Below are 18,243 nucleotides of genomic sequence, written 5' to 3'. Positions count from 1 at the left end.
CTAAGAACAATAGTGGAGAAACTATCTGGAGGAAAACGAGGCCAGAGGGATCTGAAATTTCAATAGCTAGTTCACAGCCAGTTTTCAAGGGAGCTCTCCCCTCACTCTGAATGTCTGGCCAGGATTGAATGGGGGAGAGGTCAGGTGCTCCTCAGCTTTGCTCTCTCCCTCATCTCTGCTCGTCTCACTCCATGGGGAAGAAGATGCCTGCTTCTCAGCCCAGGAAGCTCCCAGTCCTTCAGACACTAAGAGGCAGCGACTGGCTCTCACAGACTTCAAAAGCTTAATGTTATAAACGGATTTACAAGTCTTTTTGTTTTTATCCCTAATGTGCTGAATGTTTTTCTTACAACGAATCTGCAAACTGGTTATGACCAGCAGTCCTGGTAATGGAATTAGCTGTAGCAGACACCTGATAATCAAACTCAAACCTCATCTTCCTATTTCCCACTTTTTATAGGGGAAACATGCTATAGTGATGTTCTTTGCCCCCAAGTTTTAAGAAAGTCAAGATAAGACACACAGAAATAACAAATAGACAGCTTTATGTGTAAAGCAGATCTTACACATATAAAAATTAATTTAAATGCAAATGAGCAAGAGCAAAGGTTAAGTGAATCTGGTATAACTCATTATTTTCGTATCTTACCAGAGTACATGAAGAAAAATTCACATTGATAAAAAATATATTCATTTAAAGTAGAACCAGTGGGTTTCCCTAAAGCAGGATTTGGCTTTTTTTGTAGAAAAGCTATTTTGTAGGGGGCGAGGAGAGTGACAGGGGAGAGGGAGGGTCTGGACAAGTAACAGGAGTGGGTAGCTAACCGAAATAAACACCCAAAGTCACCTAAAGGTTCCACAAATGCGGTCTCTCTGTCCATCTTTCCTCTGTGGTTTCTAACACCAACAGTGCAAGCCTCAGCCACTGCCAAGGGTAATTCAACTTGGGAGGAGCAGGCTGGCCTCGGGCTGAGCCACAGAAATTTAGGAGTGGAGCTTAGGGAAGCATCTCCGGGGAGAAAGGAGCCAGGATGCAGAAGGCACGGGCAAACGGATCTGATGCTTACAGCAGAGCTTGCCCAAATCAACAGTGCTGTGTGTGAAGTCATGTGAGCTTACGGAAAACCTACAAAGTCACCGCCTGAGGCACAACAGTTTGTATTTAAAAAGTGAAAATTAAACCCACGCAGTTCATCCCGAAAGGATGGGATGGGTTAACAATCAGGAATATTGACACGTTGTCTTAGAAGTACTGACTGTCAAGTGATTGTGCGTATTGATCAAGCACTTTAATTTGAAATGGAGTAATAAGATGGTCTTATCCAGTAAACTACAAGCCTGAAATTATTTAGGTGACCAGAGATGATATTTAATTAAAACAGACTGTAAAATTTCAAGCTATTTTTGAAAAAAAAAAAAAACAAAAAAACAATGATCATATGATAACCTAAAAAGTGGTAATGTTTAAAGACAAAAGAACCTGATATGCGTGCATACGTCTGTATACAGTGACAAAACATATTGATTTTGAAAACTGTTAAAAATGTTACAAAAGGCCAAGGCAATGCCCTGAAACCCCAAGGTATGGGGTTCCAGTACTCCTCTGACGGGCTGATGAGGGCAGCAACTCATCGGAATCACCATGGGAAATCTGTCAGAGAGAAGCCCTGCCCCACTCTGCGCCCACCAAGGCACAACTTCCACTAATCCCAATGTACACCTTTAAGGATGGTCTGGGGGACCAGGAAGCCCTGTGTCCCCAAGGTCAGGGCATAGGGTCTCAGCCATGCAGAGCCCAATACCCATCCAAAGAAGTTCACCTTCAACTCCCCAGGTGTATGGGGATTTGGAGAAGATCCGATCAAGTTTACTTTCCACAGCTGTGCATCTAAGTTCCCATCCTTCTGTACCTCACCGAGGCAAACGCACACACAAAGGGTTCTTAGGGGTCACTCAGGGATATGTCATTTTAGAGAGGTGGGAAGGGCAGTGCAATGGTCTTCTGGTTGGTGACTGGGTTTCATTCACTTCAAATAAAATCAATTTCTGAATAATTAGATATTTTTTAATTATACTTAATAGTGATTAGCATGAGAAGTGAAGATTATGGAAAGAGAATATGTACCTGGGTATACTTACAGCAGGGAAGTTTCTAGGGAAGCTTTTTGCAATGTTATAATACAGCAGTGGAAATTCCCCAAACAGAAGAAATGGAAATCTCTAAAGTCACATTGTTAAATGGGAAGGGCAAGTTGCAAGAGAACACACAGTATAATTCCATTTATTTAACAGAACTAAAAATAAATCTATATTAGCTCTAATATGTATGGAATGCATATTTGACAGTGTTTAGAAAAAGGCTGGGAAGACATAAATGAACGGTGGGTCCCTGGGGGAGGGGAGAACGTGAGAGAAAGGGAACTCTTACTTTTCACTCCACATGATCGAGTTTTATGGGCAGTTGGAACTTGGGATGAACTTGAACAAGAATGTGTACAACTTGAACTAAAACAAACTTTCATGTGATATTATGGAACCAGCTTGTCATAAAGCCTAGCCAATTTCTTTCAGAGTGAAGCAAATGGTAAGTTATTATTGAAAGAGAATGCATCTTTATTTAAGAGCTGAAGACAGGGCGCGCTCATAGTACAAGTAATGGAAACTCTGGCTATATGCTATTGTACACGCTAATCATTAGAACATTCCCTGAGCGCTCACTGGGTTTGAGCCAGCCTTGAAATCAGTTATTTGCTCAAGGCAAGTAGTAATTTATGCCAGGCCCACAGAAAAGACAGATGATTTAATTAATTTTGATACTAGTGTCTCTCAGTGGAGGAGACATGCGTTTTACTCACAAGGCTTGCTGGAGCCTGTTCCACCGGGATGGGGACGCTCTGAGCAAGACACTCAAACCAACCGTTAAAAAAACACCGTTTGGGCATACCTGATAGCTTCCGCCATTTTAGTGCTTTCTCTTTTCCTGTCATCTGTTAAACGCCGGATAAAATAAATAAAGTCGAGACCGCAGCAGAAGACGCTGCCCACCGCGCTGAGCAGCACGAGTTTGCTATCGTCGGCGGCAGCCGTGCTGAGGGCACTCTGGACTTCTTTCATGACCTGGAAGTCACCAGAAGATAAAGTGGCAAAGAGACTTTTTGATACGGAATCCGAAAAGCATTTGTTTTCCTGGACCATCTGGACCCAGAGAAAGTAGAGTCTAAACCTGATACTGTTTCCCTGGATCTATCACAGTTTAGAGTAATTCACAAACTTCTTTTCTATAAGCAGAGACTGGGAATGCAGGACAGGGCTAGTTACAGGACTAATTATGAGGAGAGTATAACTAGAAAGACACCCAAACCCGAGTTACCTAGTATTCTAGTCGTTGGGACTCTCAGCAGATGAGGCACTTTACACAGGATATCCACTTGGCATTTCTACAGTTTGGACAGCAGGTGGCACATTCAACCAGTTGAAAGAAACCAGGATTCCCTACTTTTTTTTTTTTTTTTCTTCCCCTTTTAACACCAGCCTACCACACTTGGGACAGAAACCCCAGAAGTTTGGTGCATATAAGCACATTAGCACAGAGGCATTTTAGAAAGGCACAAGAGCACTGAAAATGAACTCTAGGAGACATTTACAAATAACCAAAGAAGGGACTCGCAGTTTAAAGATGTCCCGGGGACCAGCCCTGAAACGGTCTGTCATGAGACCCTGGCCAGACATACACATTTCTTGTCTGGAAATAAAGCTGCTCACAAGTGGAAAACAACTACCAGAAGGTAGAGTTTTAAGAAGGCACAGCAGGAGTTCCAATAATTACCATCTTAGACAGTTTCATGTTTCTGAACCCATCTCCCGGGACCCCTGAAAGCCAGCTTTGCCATGTACTCCCGGCAACGAGCACGAGCCCAAGTCCCTGCAGCGGGAACCAAGTTCCACAAGCATCGATGGTGACACCCTCCAAAGGGCCTGGGACCCCGGCTGTTTTAACCTTGTCTGAACAAAACCAAACAGAAGCACGTGCCCACATGCCCCCTGCACAGCACAGCCCCACCCTGGAGCAAGGGGGCGAACCCCCACGCGCCCGCCGCCCAGCGGCACTCGCAGGGGCTGCACGCACGCGCAGTGGGGTACGAAGCAAGACCGCCCCGCCTCACCCCTGCTTCCTGTCATCCAGTGGGACCGCGCAATGGTCCAGAAGGCGAGTTAGAAAGGGCACAACGAGCACCGAGTGGGCAAAGCAGGCCCCGGATACAAGGGCGTGGAGAAACACGAAGCACAAGTGAGCCCGAGGAGCGTCTCTCACCTCTGGGTTTAGTGAGTTATTCTCTGATGACTTTGTTGACAACAAGATGTGGGTGAAGCCATCCTGCTTCCTGACGACAATATCTCTGTATCTGTAGGCACTTTCTGTTTGCCTCACACTGAAACGTAACCGCTTGTCAAAAGGCTGGTCTCTTCTGTCGTCAATAAACTTCCTTTTCCCGGCTGTCACTCCTGTAACAGATGTCTGTATGCTGGTTGTTCCGTTGGCTGTTAACGCATCCATAAATGGGGACGAACCTGCCAAGAGTTTGAAATCACAGTGGTCTGTGATGTCCAGCTACGAAGTCCCTCCCCGCTGTCGTCTCTGAATCTGGTAAAAGCGCTCATTATGAACCCACGACTTAATGTAGTAAAAGCAAAGCTGTTAAAAAGTCTACTTTTATTTTGTTTTTTAAAAGAGTTTATTTATTCATTTGAGAGAGATATAGAGATAGCACGAGAGAGAGAGCATGCACAAGATGGGGGTAGAGGCAGAGGGAGAGGGAGAAGCAGGCTTCCCGCAGAGCAGGGAGCCCAACGCAGGGCTCGATCCTAGGACTCCAGTAGCACGACCTGAGCCGAAGGCAGACGCTTAATGACTGAGCCACCCAGGTGCCCCTAAAAAGTTTGCTTTTAAAGGCATTTGCTTTCCTTCATAGTCTGACAAGTAAATCACCCTCTTGCTTATCTTGCCTAAAAAATAAAGATAGAAAGTACTTGCTGAAAAGAAGCTATGAAACTTGAGACCTCTCAAGAATGGGATTAAAAGAGAATGGGTCTCATAAAGAGTCCCTGTTCCAGGCTTGAGAAGTTGAAGGAAAAAAGGAAACTGGTTCAAGAAAATATTATTTGAGCCAAAGCTATCTGCCCTTCAGTTGACATTTCTTTCTCTGAATGCAGGACTGATGGGTACAGATACGTAACCACCTGTTTCTGCTGGTCCATGGGTGGTGAGGCTGTGGCCACCACAGCAGATCCTCCACCCCCACTCCGTGTGGGGCACTCAAGCCTTTCAGGAGTTCTTTCTTCTGATGCCCTGGGATGTGACTGCTCTCTGCCCACCTGTCCCAGTTCCACATTTTCAAACAGGCTTCTAAGTACAATTTCAAAACAATTCTCTTTCCTGCCTCATATAGTGTTCTGCTAAATTTCCCTCCTATGTCAGTTCCTCAGCATCAAAGTGGATGCTGTGTCTTAAACATATGGTCTCCTGAACTTAGTATTTCTTAAAATAAAGGCAAGAGATTCATTTAATGCTCTCCTAGAATTATCAGGTTATGTCAAGTAAGAATTCAAGTATTAATAAATAATTACAGTCCTATTCATACAAACTGAATATTATCTCACCTGGTGATCAATATATAGAGCCTTCGGATAGAAGAAGAAAGGGAAAGAAATGTAAGAAAACTGGATCAAACTTTACTAATAATATTAGCAGAGGTTCTTGGAGGGGGAGAACAGGAATTACAGGTCAGAAATATTCCTCTACAATGAAAGAAAATAAGCCAAGGCCACCAGAAAAGACTCAGAAATGGACATCTGGAGAAGTCAAATAATCTCCTTGGTAAAACAACAGGACTTTCAATTGGTAGAAATACTTCAGAGGTTTTTAAAAAAACATTCAATTTTTTAAAAATTTGGAAGAAGCTATAATATGTGCATATATATGGTTCAAGAATCTACAAATGCAAGAAGATCTATGTAAGAGGCCTCCCACCACCCCTGCTCTCCATCTGCCCAGGACCCCCACGCTTCAGTTAGCTAGAAAAACCCGTGTCTGGTTTCCTAGTATCCTTCTATCTTGACGTATACGCAAGCAAGCAAGAATAAAAAGATTTCCAACCCCCTTCAAAAAACACAAGTGGTAGTTCACTGACATAGTATTTTGTCCTATCCTGCTTTTATTATTTGACAGTATCTTAGAACTTGTCTTAGCAGGTCAGTTTCCTTGTTCTTTTTGAAGGCTGTGTACCAGTCTGCTGAACGGATCCACTTTACCGATCCATACTGCAGGACATGCTAATATTACCTTGGCTTCCCTCATTCCAATGCTGGCAAGTATTTCCAATTGAAAGAGGATTTGATAAGCTGCTGTTACCAGGAACACAGGGTGTCCTAAATCTTTCTGAGGAGGTTAGCAAGGATCCTTTTTAACTTTCAACCTTTCCTCCGTCAGAACCTTCCCCATCTGTGTTCTCTCTGTCCACCATCCTTGACACACTCCACTGCAGCTAGAGGCAACAGGACCAGATAACTTCTTGAGTAATAGGGAAATGGATCACAGATGACCCTGAAATAAGCCTGGGTTCCCAGGAGATGGGGTACCACAGCGGAGTCTCATGTAGCCAGGGGAGGAGGACAGAAGCTTCATTTTATCCACAGATATTATTCAGGTGTAGATGCTCCAGAGATCAGAGTGGGGGCTGGAGAAGTCAGGTAGAGATGGGTCCTTGGGGGCTGGCGCCCAGAAATGATGGTTGAATTGAGAAGCAGGAGCTCCAAACAGGAAGCATGAGGAGCGAGCCTGCTGCAGAGCCATGTGCAGGACCAGGAGGCAGTGGGGAAGCAGGAAGGCAGTGAGAGGCTCCCCTCAAAGGAAGGGGAAGCTGCTGTGGCCATAAGGACGTGTCGGTAGTGGCATATGCCCCAGAGAGGTGGAGGAGAAAGGAGAAGAGGCAGTGACAGGAGAGGTTAGAAGCCATTAATAAACTCGGGCAAGTAGTGTCACTGCAGTGCTAAGGGTAAGGGTAAAAAAGACAGACTGCAGGATACAATGAAAGACAGATAAAAGTTGTTAAATAAGAAAGCATACATATTCAAGTCACGAATCTGTTATCATCCTGTTATAAGGAGCACAGAGCTACAATGGCCAGGTGAGAGGATGTGGATTGGAGGACGGGACTGCAGACAACCATGACTTCCCTGCCTGAACAGAGCCCACAAGGGAGCAGTCCTGGGCAGAGAGGCAAGGCGGAGGCTGCCTGACTCAGAGGTGAAGGGTGATGTGACAAAAGCAAAATGAGTGGGGATGGGCTGGAGGCTGCGGTGTGCCCAGGAGGAGGGGTTCTTGGACATGACACAGGCCAGCGTGCTCGGAACAACAGGTGAGAGTGTCCGGGATCTTGAACAGTTACTAACCCCAAACTGAATTAATCAGAACACAGACATTAATCAGAACACAGTGAGAATGACCCAGCAACACAGGGGAAGGGCTGGGTAGCTGCCTTCCACCAGGACAAAGCCTGCTGACTTTGGACTGGCCCCTTGCCCCCTCAACTGCTCCTGCTTTTCTCAGTCTCTTTTCTTTCCCAGTTTAAAAGGCACACATTCCTTAACTCTAGAGGCAGATTTCTTGGTGTCTTCTTTTCACAGAAGTGGGATTTCTAAGCTATGGGGTCCATGTTGCCTTCATATGTGAGCTTCACAAAAAGCGCATTTTCTTTTCTTTGAGGCAACAGGTCCTACGGAGCTATCCGTGGTTCTGCAAATGTGGAAATGGATTGGTGCTGGCTCATGCTGACCAAGATTATTGAACTTGGCCTTCATCTCCCTGTTAAAACTGCCCTGACTCACTGGTGCCATTACAGTCCCTGCTGATTTCAGGCCCCGTGATCTTGCCAGGGCCTCAACTACCACACCCACCCCAGCAGGACTCCTGGGACCCTCAGTTATCTCCCTCTGGGGCCATGTGACATCTTACTGTGCCCTTTGTGGGTAGAGAAGTGTTCACAGCAGGACTGAGTCTCCAGATCAGACTGCCAGCATTAGCTGGGTCCTGACACCCCTCCCCCACCGTTGTCATTTGTGTCCCTTAGCCCCTCACTCATGACAACCCATCCATGGCGGTCGTTCAACCATTCCGGGTTTGTGCTCACCTCAACGCCTTTGTACCTGCTCCTCCCTCCGCCTAGAATGTCCTTGCCCTAGAGCCTCCAATGGCTGGTTCCTCCTGCTCACCTGGACAGCCGCAGACGAGCCTCTGTGAGCGCCCCTCTGATGCGGGCCCCTCCTGGCACCACTCATGTCACCCCGTCTGTTCTCCTCACAGCCCTCCTCACCAAAGGTATGTCTTCCTCAGCTGAATTTTTATTCCTGGTGTCTATGTTGTTGCCATACTCCACTGAGCTCCGTGACAGCAGGGTCCCTGTCTGTCTCATTTGCTAATGTACCCTCAGAGCTTGGAACACTCAATGTTCACTGAAGAAATGAAGGGAAGGGCCCTTCAGGTCTCATCAGCCCAGCTCCCTCCATGCGGGTATGAGAAGCTAAGTGGCCTGCCCAGTGTCACACAGCTAATCACTGGGTGCCAGTCTAGGGACAGTAAGCACTACGCTTTAGGGCAGAATCAACTGCTAATGATCAACCTAAAAGGTAGACACTGAGATTTCGAAAAAAATATCCTCCACACGTAAACTGTGGGAAAATTTACTGTGACTCCCTACACCAACAGCTCTGATGACAAAGAGGGAGCAAATGTTCTCAGTGAGCGGCAGACGGCTCCTTCAGGACCTGGGTTCAGAGACTACTAACTGCCTTCCTAGGATTTATTTGTTCCAGTGAGGAACAAACCCATTTCAGTGCCTCTCCTAATAAATGGTATTTTTTTTTTTTTTTAAGATTTTTATTTGTCAGAGAGAGAGGCACAGCGAGAGAGGGGGCACAAGCAGGGAGAGAGGGAGAAGCAGGCCTCCTGCTGAGCAAGAAGCCCAATGTGGGGCCCGATCCCAGGACACTGGGATCATGACCCGAGCCGAAGGCAGACGCTTAACGACTGAGCCATCCAGGCACCCCTAAATGGTATTCTTTTAACATGTTTGTGCTCAAAAGAATCCCTGCAAACATGTGTTTGTTAACCTGTTAGAATTCACTGCTTCAAAAATCATGTCTCTAAAAATGAAATGTGCCTCCTGCTTCCAAACATAAGAAACAGTAGCCATTTCCTCACTTGCCAGCAAGAAGTAGAAAACTGAATAAAACAAAACCCCCCCCCCAAAAACAAAATGACAACAACAAAAAACCCCACCCAATAACTGTTTCAGACACTGGACAACAGGCAGGGCAGAGGCCTGTTTCCAGCATGAAGGGGGCCGAGCCCGGTGAGCCCAACAATGTCCCAGGCTTTCTGCCTGGAGGCCATTTCCACGCTGTAGTGCAGGCAAGGGACACTGTGAGCAGCCTAGCAAAAGTCCTAAAACCAGGAAGAGCCCAGGAGGCTCTAATTAGTGGCGTGGGGTACTGAAAAGGAGGGAGCCACACAGAAAGCTCCAGAACTGCCTAGGGATCCCCTTGAGTCTTTCTTGAACACCAATCTGAGTATGCACGAGGCGAAACGCCACAAGATTTGGCAGACAACAACTTTTGATGAAAAAAATTACCTATAAACCATATAATTGCCAGAGCGCACGCAGGGCTGGGAGTCGTCACCAGCCAGGGTGGGAGAGACCTCGCTGAACAGCCGGGCACTGGGCTGAGACCCCGGCACAGGCACATATTATCAGTAGAACTCATCCAGCTCCAGAACAAAGGATACTCTAGAACTACACTAACAACACTTAAAAATAAGCCTTGAAAAAAAAAAAGCCTTGAAAGGATCAAACTGATTTGCAAGTAAGAACTGGCTGTCACAACAAAACTATTTTGTTTTATTTTAAAAGATTTTATTTATTTATTTAACAGAGAGAAAGAGCGAGTGCACAAGCAGGAGGAGTGGGAGAAGGAGAAGCAGACATGCCGCTGAGCAGGGAGCCCAATGTGGGGCTCAATTCCAGGACCCTGAGATTATGACCTGAGCTGAACACAGATGCCTAACGACTGAGCCACCCAGGCACTCCCCAAACTAACAGTTTCAAAAGCATAAAAATCAGGGCCAAAATATAAATGTCCTAACATTTAGGAGCCAAAAAATTAGACATGAAAATAAGCAGAAAAATTGGACCTATGCTTGAAATCAAATGAATTTAATAGAAAGAGATCTACAACTGAGGGGTGAGTGAGTAACAGAAAAGGACATTTCCTAAACGGTTATAAATTCACCTCAGTGATAAATCAGCTCAAGTGTGCTCAAGAATTTAAAAGACAACATGAACACAGGAATTCCATTAGTATATTAGACGCCACCTTGAGACCCACCGCCAGATTCCATCCAGAATGAAGCACAGAGAGAAAAGAAAAACCAGAGTGGAACCCAGGTGCCCTGTAGGATGACAGCAAACAATCCAGCATATGTATAATCTGAGGCCAAGAAACAGGGTGTGCATGCGTGTAAAAAAATGTGCAGAAATAATGGCTCAAAATTTTCCCTATCTGATGAAAACCAGAAGCTTACAGACCCAAGAAGCTTAATACCCATCAGAATAAGCACAAAGAAAACAAACGTAAAGTACATCATAACGTGTAAAAGCTAATGATAAAGAGAAAATCTTCAAAGTAGAGAGAGAGAAAAAGACCTAACAGGTAGAGTAACATAACCACCCCTGCATGTTTATCTGTGAAAGCGGAGCAGACAGTGGAAAAGGGGCAGCATCTTCAAGTGCAGGAAATAGGGGCGCCTGGGTGATCAGTGGAAAAAGCATCTGCCTGGCTCAGGTCACAGTCTCGGGGTCCTGGGATGGAGTCCCACTTTAGAATCCTTGCTCAGCAGGGAGTCTGCTTCTCCTTCACCCTCTGCCCCTCCCGCCGCTCATGCGCTTTCTCTCTCAAACAGAACCAAGTGCAGAAGTAAAAAATAAGCACACAGCACACATGCAGCATATTCTGTCCTTCAGAAACAAAAGAGAAATAAAAACTTTTCCAGGCAAAAGTGGAGAAAATTGGTAGCCAGGAGACCTGCACTACAAGAAATGGTAAAGGAAGTTTTTCAAAGCAAAACCGAGAGCAGGCAGAAGCTTGGACACACACGGAAGAATGTGGAGCGCCAGAAGTAGTAAACATACAGGTAAAAGTGAACCCGCACAGACCGCAGGTTACATTTAATAAATGAAAGTAGGAGGCGACAATTGGCCTCCTCACAAACCACACCCACCTAACCAGAATGAGTAAAAACCACTCTGTGTGCACTACATAAATACAGTATCCTCAAGAAATCGAAAACTATCTGGAAAAATATGAATTCTCAAGACTGATCTCGGACGCAACAGAAACAAAGAGAAAGAATAACTGAGCAAATGTAAAAGAAAGAATGCTGAAAAGTGCTTTCGGGCTGGGCATGGTAGGAGCCATGGACTACAGAGGAAAATGGCTTCAAAGTTCCGAGGAAAGGAGGAAATCTACCAAATTCATTTCATGAAGAGAATTTAACTCTGATGTCAGGGCTGGACACTGATGACACAAAACAAAACCACATGCCAATTTTACTTACGACTGGTGACACCACAGTCCCATTTTATTAACACCAAATATTGTAAAGCAATCTACCTTTCTTGAGTGTAATTTTGACAGACTTCCAACTGCAACCTCGGTAGCTAAGGTTTGGCTGGAAGACAAGCTAAAGACATTTCTGAAGAGAACAGTGAGTGACACGCACCTTGCTAATTGTATATATTTAGAGCTATTCAGGGCATGGCTTTAGTGCAGAAGATGACCAATTAGAATTAACCTAGGACTAGTTCCTGTGATGACAATCTTAAGGCACGAAAGAGAAAGAGAAGTCGGTATGGATCATTTAGTAAGTGGTAATGAAAAAACAGGCAGTTAGTTTTCTTAAACTGTCGATTTATGTCTTTACTCAAAATAAAACACAAAAAACTGATCTCACAAATAAAAAATGAGACGATCTTTTCTACCTACAGATTAGGAAAACTTTTTTTTTTAAGATTTTATTTATTTGAGAGAGAGAGAGAGCGCGCACACAGGAGAGAGCATGAACAGGAGCAGGGGGGAGGGGCAGAGGGAGAGGGAGAGACAAGCTCCCCGTGGAGCAGGGAGTCCAATGTGGGACTTGATCCCAGGACCCTGGGATCATGAACTGAGCTGAAGACAGATGCTCAACTGACTGAGCCACCCAGGCACCCTAAGAAACCTTTTTAAATATGGCAGTTAGATTAGGACTGGTGGAGAGCACCAGTAAATGGATATACTTTTTTTTTTTAAATTTATTTATTTATTTGACAGACAGAGATCACAAGTAGGCAGAGAGGCAGGCAGAGAGAGAGGGGGAAGCAGGCTCCCCGCTGAGCAGAGAGCCCGATGCGGGGCTTGATCCCAGGACCCTGGGATCGTGACCTGAGCTGAAGGCAGAGGCTTTAACCCACTGAGCCACCCAGGCGCCCCATTAAATGGATATACTTTTACAGAGCAATTTTATAAGGTGTGTCTATCCACCTCTGAACTTGTAATTCTACTTTTAGAATTCTAACAGAAGAAAAATAAATTAGATGAGGGCATGTTTTTACATATAAAAGCTATTCAAATTATTTTTAAAATAGAGAAACTGTAAAGAGCCCTAACTTTAATAGTTAGGAAATGGTTCAATGACCAACGAGAAACACATCCCTCCCCCGACACAGCACTGGGATGTTCATGACTGTTAAGATCCAGGTCTGTAAGGGTGTTCCAGAAGCTACCATTTACATTAAAGGCTACATATGCCAAGCTTTTAACATAAATCTAATTTAAATACATTGGGGGACATCTGAAAGTGGGGCTGTATCTGCAGATCTCTCAAGCTTGTGTTCTTTTACTTTGTTATTCCCAAAAGTATACAGCACAGAAATGAAAATGAATGCAACCTAAAGGTACATGTAAGTGTAATCAACAATGTTTACATGTGAATTTATTAGAAACGCAAATACACAAGAATGTTAGAAATGGTTCTTCCTTCGTAATAGAGATATGGGTGATTTTTATATTCTTGGTATTTTGTAAATTTCTGCAATATACTACTGACATTAGGGTGGGAACTACTTGAAAACAGACTATAGCAACCAAAATTCAGACAAATATTTCTGGGATATTATTTTTAAATACGTAAAGATTTATTAGTGTTTCTCTAAGCATATTATAGTTTAGAGCTGTTTAATCAAAAGTTGGTAAATGTAATATGCTTAGGCTACAGTATGGGTCTGAGTCACAAGTAAAGTTCTAAACCAGCTGTTACTTTCTTTAGTCTACAGTTTCAGAGGAAACACTACAGTGTCTACAGAGTCATTAACCCTCCATTACAGAGTTTAATGTTTCAAAACACTGTCCCCAACACCTACTAACCCTAACCCTATGTAACCATACAAATGCCTACCACTTTATTCAGATTATATAGCACACTGAATTCATTAACAGGAAACTTTCCCAATGAACGTGGAAGTAAAAGGGAGGCTTTAAACATCCGTATCCCCTTTTTTCCATAACATGTTAAATGAATAAACACCTTATACATAATTTTTAAAGTCTCTTTGCTCCAATTCCTTCAAATTTAGGTCCCTGTCTGTAGGATCTCCGGCTCTAAGGCCATACAGGCTTATTTTGAGCGGTCTCCGTAAAAGACGGTAACGTACGGTCAGGCTGCTATGATGTTTTGCTCCAACAAAACTGATATATTAGGAACAAGTGTGAGCATACTGCAGATTTCAGCTTCTGTTTATGCCTGATTTTTTGTGGAGACCGTTGAATGCACAAGCACAACTCAGGTGACTCTAGCTGGGCAGGAACACACAGAACACCTCCACCAGCCCCCTGGCTTTCTGTGTGCTTTCAAGATGCCCCTTCTGCTGCCTCACAATAACCCTTCCCACACCCGCTCCCATCAGCAAACTGTATGTCTCTTACATGATAAAGTGCCACCTTTATCGTAGTATTTATGTTTTTCTTAACCACTTAATAGGTCAAACTGCAGTACCACTTTCATTAGGGTCCTTCCTATTTTTAAATATGCTAATGACACAGTTTGTGAGTGCTGGGCTCCTATCCATTTCCCACCTGAGCCCGGTGGTTTTTAGGGCATGATTTCGCATAGTGTGGTGATTTTCGGGAACACACGCTCGCATTATAGCAGAACTGGCTGTAAGTTTTCCCTCCACTGCTCAGTATCACAGTCATTCTTTTTGCCTCAGTCAAGAAAGAATTTATTCATAGCCACGTTTTAGACCTGGGCTTAAAAATAAAACCATCTAACGAACAATTTGCTTCAAGAGGCTGCACATAAACCAACAAGCAACTGCCCAGTGGGGAATTCGATGGAAATGCGCACCATCAAACTCCATACTCAGAGATCTTTGGTATTCATGAGTCCAATGCTTCCAGGAGGAACTTCCGATGCCCAGCAGGGGCTCCACCCAAATGCTCCCCCAAAGTGCCTGGACACTGTTGTCCCCACCCCAACGGAGGGCACCTTCCACAGCAAAGGGCCCCAAGACTTCCGGGGCTGAAGGAAGATTCTCCAGCTGGGGAGAGTGAGGTATTGTGTGTCTGTGTTCCAAAGCCCTTAAAACTGGGCTCTGCTTTCTCTGTGCGATCCACTCCTTTGTTCTCCACAGCACATTGCTCCCAAATCTCCCCCCACCTCCACAAATCTGTCTTCAGAGTTTCCTGCTCACTTTCAAGCCAATTACTCCCCTTTTTGTTTCAAAGAGCAACCCCGACACCACAATCCTTCCCAGGAAACCTGTGTTTAAGGCCACCCCAGCCGACCTCCACAGTGGAGGAACTCTTCCTCCCCTGCAGATCACATCTGGGGCCACGGCCACATCTTTCCTGTCCCACGTCACTTAGTGGGAATATCTAGTCCTCACCTGTCAGCCTGCAGGAGGGTTAGGGGAGTGAAAACGGTCTTTTGAATCTGTCAACACTTGTCCTCCTGGGACTCGCAGCCTACCTAGACTCTCGCCGGCAGGTCCCTCACGCACAGGACAGGTCCCTCACCCACAGGACAGGTCCCCTACTGCTGGAGGGATGTGCCTGATGACCACCTGCAGATCTGGATTTGGGACTCAGAGACGGAGTGCGAGCTCACTTTACATCACCACTGAGGCCCCTGAATGCTGCGCTTGGGGGTGCTTATTTTTGTACACTGTATTAGGACAAACCCTAATTTAGAAATGTAAATTAGCCACTGAAGGTATGGAACCTCTTCATCATACACATTTAATGTAATCAAATTGAAATATAAGAATTGTTATCATTAAGAGTAAGTCTGGGGGCGCCTGGGTGGTTCATCAGTTATGCGACCGACTCTTGGTCTCAGCTCAGGTCACATTCTCAGGGTTGTGAGATTGAGCCCTGTGATGGACTCTGCTTCTTCCTCTCCCTTTGCCCCTCCCCCAGTTTATGCCTGCTCTGTCTCAAGTACATCTTTTTTTTTTTTTTTAATATTTAAAAAAATTTGTCAGTAAGAGAAAGAGGGACAGAGCATAAGCGGTGGGGGTGGGGGGTGGTTGGGGAAAGGCAGGCAGAGGGAGAAGCAGACTCCCCGCTAAGCAAGGAGCCTGATGTGGGACTCAATCCCAGGATACTGGGATCATGATCCGAGCCAAAAGCAGACACCCAAATGATTGAGCCACCCAGGCATTCCTCAATAAATAAAATCTTAAAAAAAAAAAAAGGGTAAGTCTGTTCATTTTTTTTCTTTCTTTTAAGATTTTATTTATTTATTTGACAGAGAGCGTACAAGCAGGGGGAGCAGCACAGGGAGACAAGCAGACTCCCTGCTGAGCAGGGAGCCACATGTGGGGCTCAATCCCAGGATACTGGGATCATGACCTGAGCCGAAGGCAGATGCTTAACGCTGCAAATCTGTCCAATTTCTGCTGCACACACATCTCCCCTGTCCCCTGTCCTGTTCATTCCCAGTGTTTGGCTATGCTGGGGATGCACTGGGCATCCATACCGTCCGGGCCCCGGCCATGTATTCTAGTTATTAGGTATTGCAGCTCCAGCCTCTGGACCCCAAAAGTTGGTATAAGTAGCACAGCAAACGGGAGGAAGGCCAGACTGTTCTTGGTGACTAGCACCACACTTTCCATAAATGTGCTGAAAACCACAGCAATGTTCTGCCAGATGAGCTGCTTTCCTGGGCCAGGCGAAACTGCCAGAGTCTTCCATGATACTAATGCCTGAGGCAGACGCCTTCTTATTCCAGCTGTTGCAGGAATTATCGTCCACACTGGGTCTAGACAAGAAGGTCCCTTTCTCCTAATCATTTCAGTATGGCTGCCCTATACCTAGACTGATCATCACTTCTCGGGTTCTTTGTTGAGGGGTGGACAGATGGATGGGTGCTGTGTGACCTTTCCCCATTCTACACAATGGTGCTTTGCAAGTTCTGGGACACAAAATCCATCTCGTGCCCAACGAATCAGTATTCACGTGTTTAGAAAAGAGTAGGAGACACCAGAGACTGCGGCCTAGAAGCACCCCGGAGCCAGCTGATAAAATGTGTGCTTTACCTCGGGCTGTACTGGACAAGTCTGGGAAGGCTGCCCAAGACTGCCGAGACCCTGCTAAGCAGCAGCCATCCAGACAGAAAGCAGGGGCAGTGCTTCTGGGCGTGGCCCTCACAAGGGGTCTCCTTCACAGCCCCAACCTGGATGTGGTGTCGCCTGTTGAACCCTCCGGCACCTGTCACACCGGGCTATGAGGAGCTGACTCCCCCGAGGAGGCTACCTCTGGGCCTGGACCCCAGCCTAGCACGTGACTCTTGGGTAGCCTCTGATAAGTGAAAATATCTGAGATGCAAGCACCCACCCATCTGACCTGCAGTCCTTCCGCTTTCTCAAGTGTCTCCAAGGTCTCCCCTCCCCGGCCCGCTGCCACCCTGTGTGGCAGGACACTGGGTCACAGGCCTCTGGGGGTCCCGTCTTCCCTCACTTGGCAATGGGAAGAAGGGACAGAGGCATTCTCATCCTGCACACTCACAACCTGTTTGCGAACACCTCCTCAGCCCTTTCCCTGCATTGCTCTCTCGACTCGCCTGATCTTCATAGTGATTATTTTGTATCTTGACCAGTCCATCAGCCTCACTGCTCTGCCGGCTTCTAGTTTTGCGACCGTACACTAGCCATGGCCATCTCTTAGGGCCACAATAACTTTCCTCACACCTTTTTATTCAAGTGTTTTCCCTATAAGACAAGAACCCAAAAGCCCACTCAAACTTAAATCAAAACTTATCAGGTGAACAATTAAGGTTTTCCGTAAGCTGAGGCTCTTCTGCATCTCTGACATCACCTCCTAAGAACTAATCAGGCACTCTGCTCCAGGTTCCAGGCACGATCATTTTCATCCTAGCTCTTTATTTTTTACAAAGATTTTGTTTATCTATTTGACAGAGAGAGAGAGAACGAGAGAGAGTGCACAAGCAGGGGGAGCATTAGGCAGAGGAAGAGGGAGAAGCAGGCTTCCCGCTGAGCAAGGAGACCAAAGAGGGACTAGATACCAGGACCCTGGGATCATGAGAGCCACGCTAGTGGTCGAGCGAGCTCCAGAACTTCGTACTGTGAGGCTACTGGCACAGTACTAGCACTCAGAAAAACACATTCCGAATAATAACTCATTCTCTAAAGAGCAAGAGAATACTTAAGAATGGAGGCTGCATAAGAGGCATTTTAGTTCGTGAAGCATACAAATTATCTCCCTGAAACTACTAAGTAACTCACGAATGCTAGAAATATCCTCAAAGCAGATGAATGAATGGAAAACTGTGAAATGAATTAGTTAACAAAGCTGAGAGTATGCAGAATTAGGAAGCATTCTGAAAATCAACAGAAAAAAGAACATAAGCTGTGGTTTCTTCAATTAAAATCATCCTGAGTAATAATTAACTTCCAGAAAGAACCAACCTAAAAATATTAGGTATGAAAAAGCAATGAGGAGACTTAAAAGGAAATACTATTTTGAGATAAAAAGTAGCAATTAATGAGACTACGTAACTTTAAATAATATTAATGTCAATTTTCTAGTTAATGTCAATTTTCTAAAAACTATATAGGATCAGCCTGATTAAACCAA

The 18,243-nt window shown here is 45.2% G+C and overlaps 1 protein-coding gene across 3 annotated transcripts in view; it reads right to left on the bottom strand.

The window, feature by feature from the left end:
* Positions 1 to 18,243, bottom strand: part of CDYL (chromodomain Y like) — a 182,988-nt gene that overhangs the window by 11,490 nt on the left and 153,255 nt on the right. For all 3 annotated transcript variants that reach the window (XM_032861493.1, XM_032861495.1, XM_032861494.1), the window contains exons 3-4: positions 4,313 to 4,569; positions 2,945 to 3,117 (exon numbers count right to left, since the gene is read on the bottom strand). In XM_032861493.1, the coding sequence (XP_032717384.1) occupies positions 2,945 to 3,117; positions 4,313 to 4,569 (430 nt within the window). The remainder of the gene's footprint in view (positions 1 to 2,944; positions 3,118 to 4,312; positions 4,570 to 18,243) is intronic.

The sequence above is a fragment of the Lontra canadensis genome, unplaced genomic scaffold, assembly GCF_010015895.1.
Source record: "Lontra canadensis isolate GAN:19392208 unplaced genomic scaffold, GSC_riverotter_1.0 scaffold21, whole genome shotgun sequence".
Taxonomy (NCBI): Eukaryota; Metazoa; Chordata; class Mammalia; order Carnivora; family Mustelidae; genus Lontra; species Lontra canadensis.
Note: the sequence above shows the minus strand (reverse complement) of the source record. Positions and strands in the feature narration are given on the sequence as shown.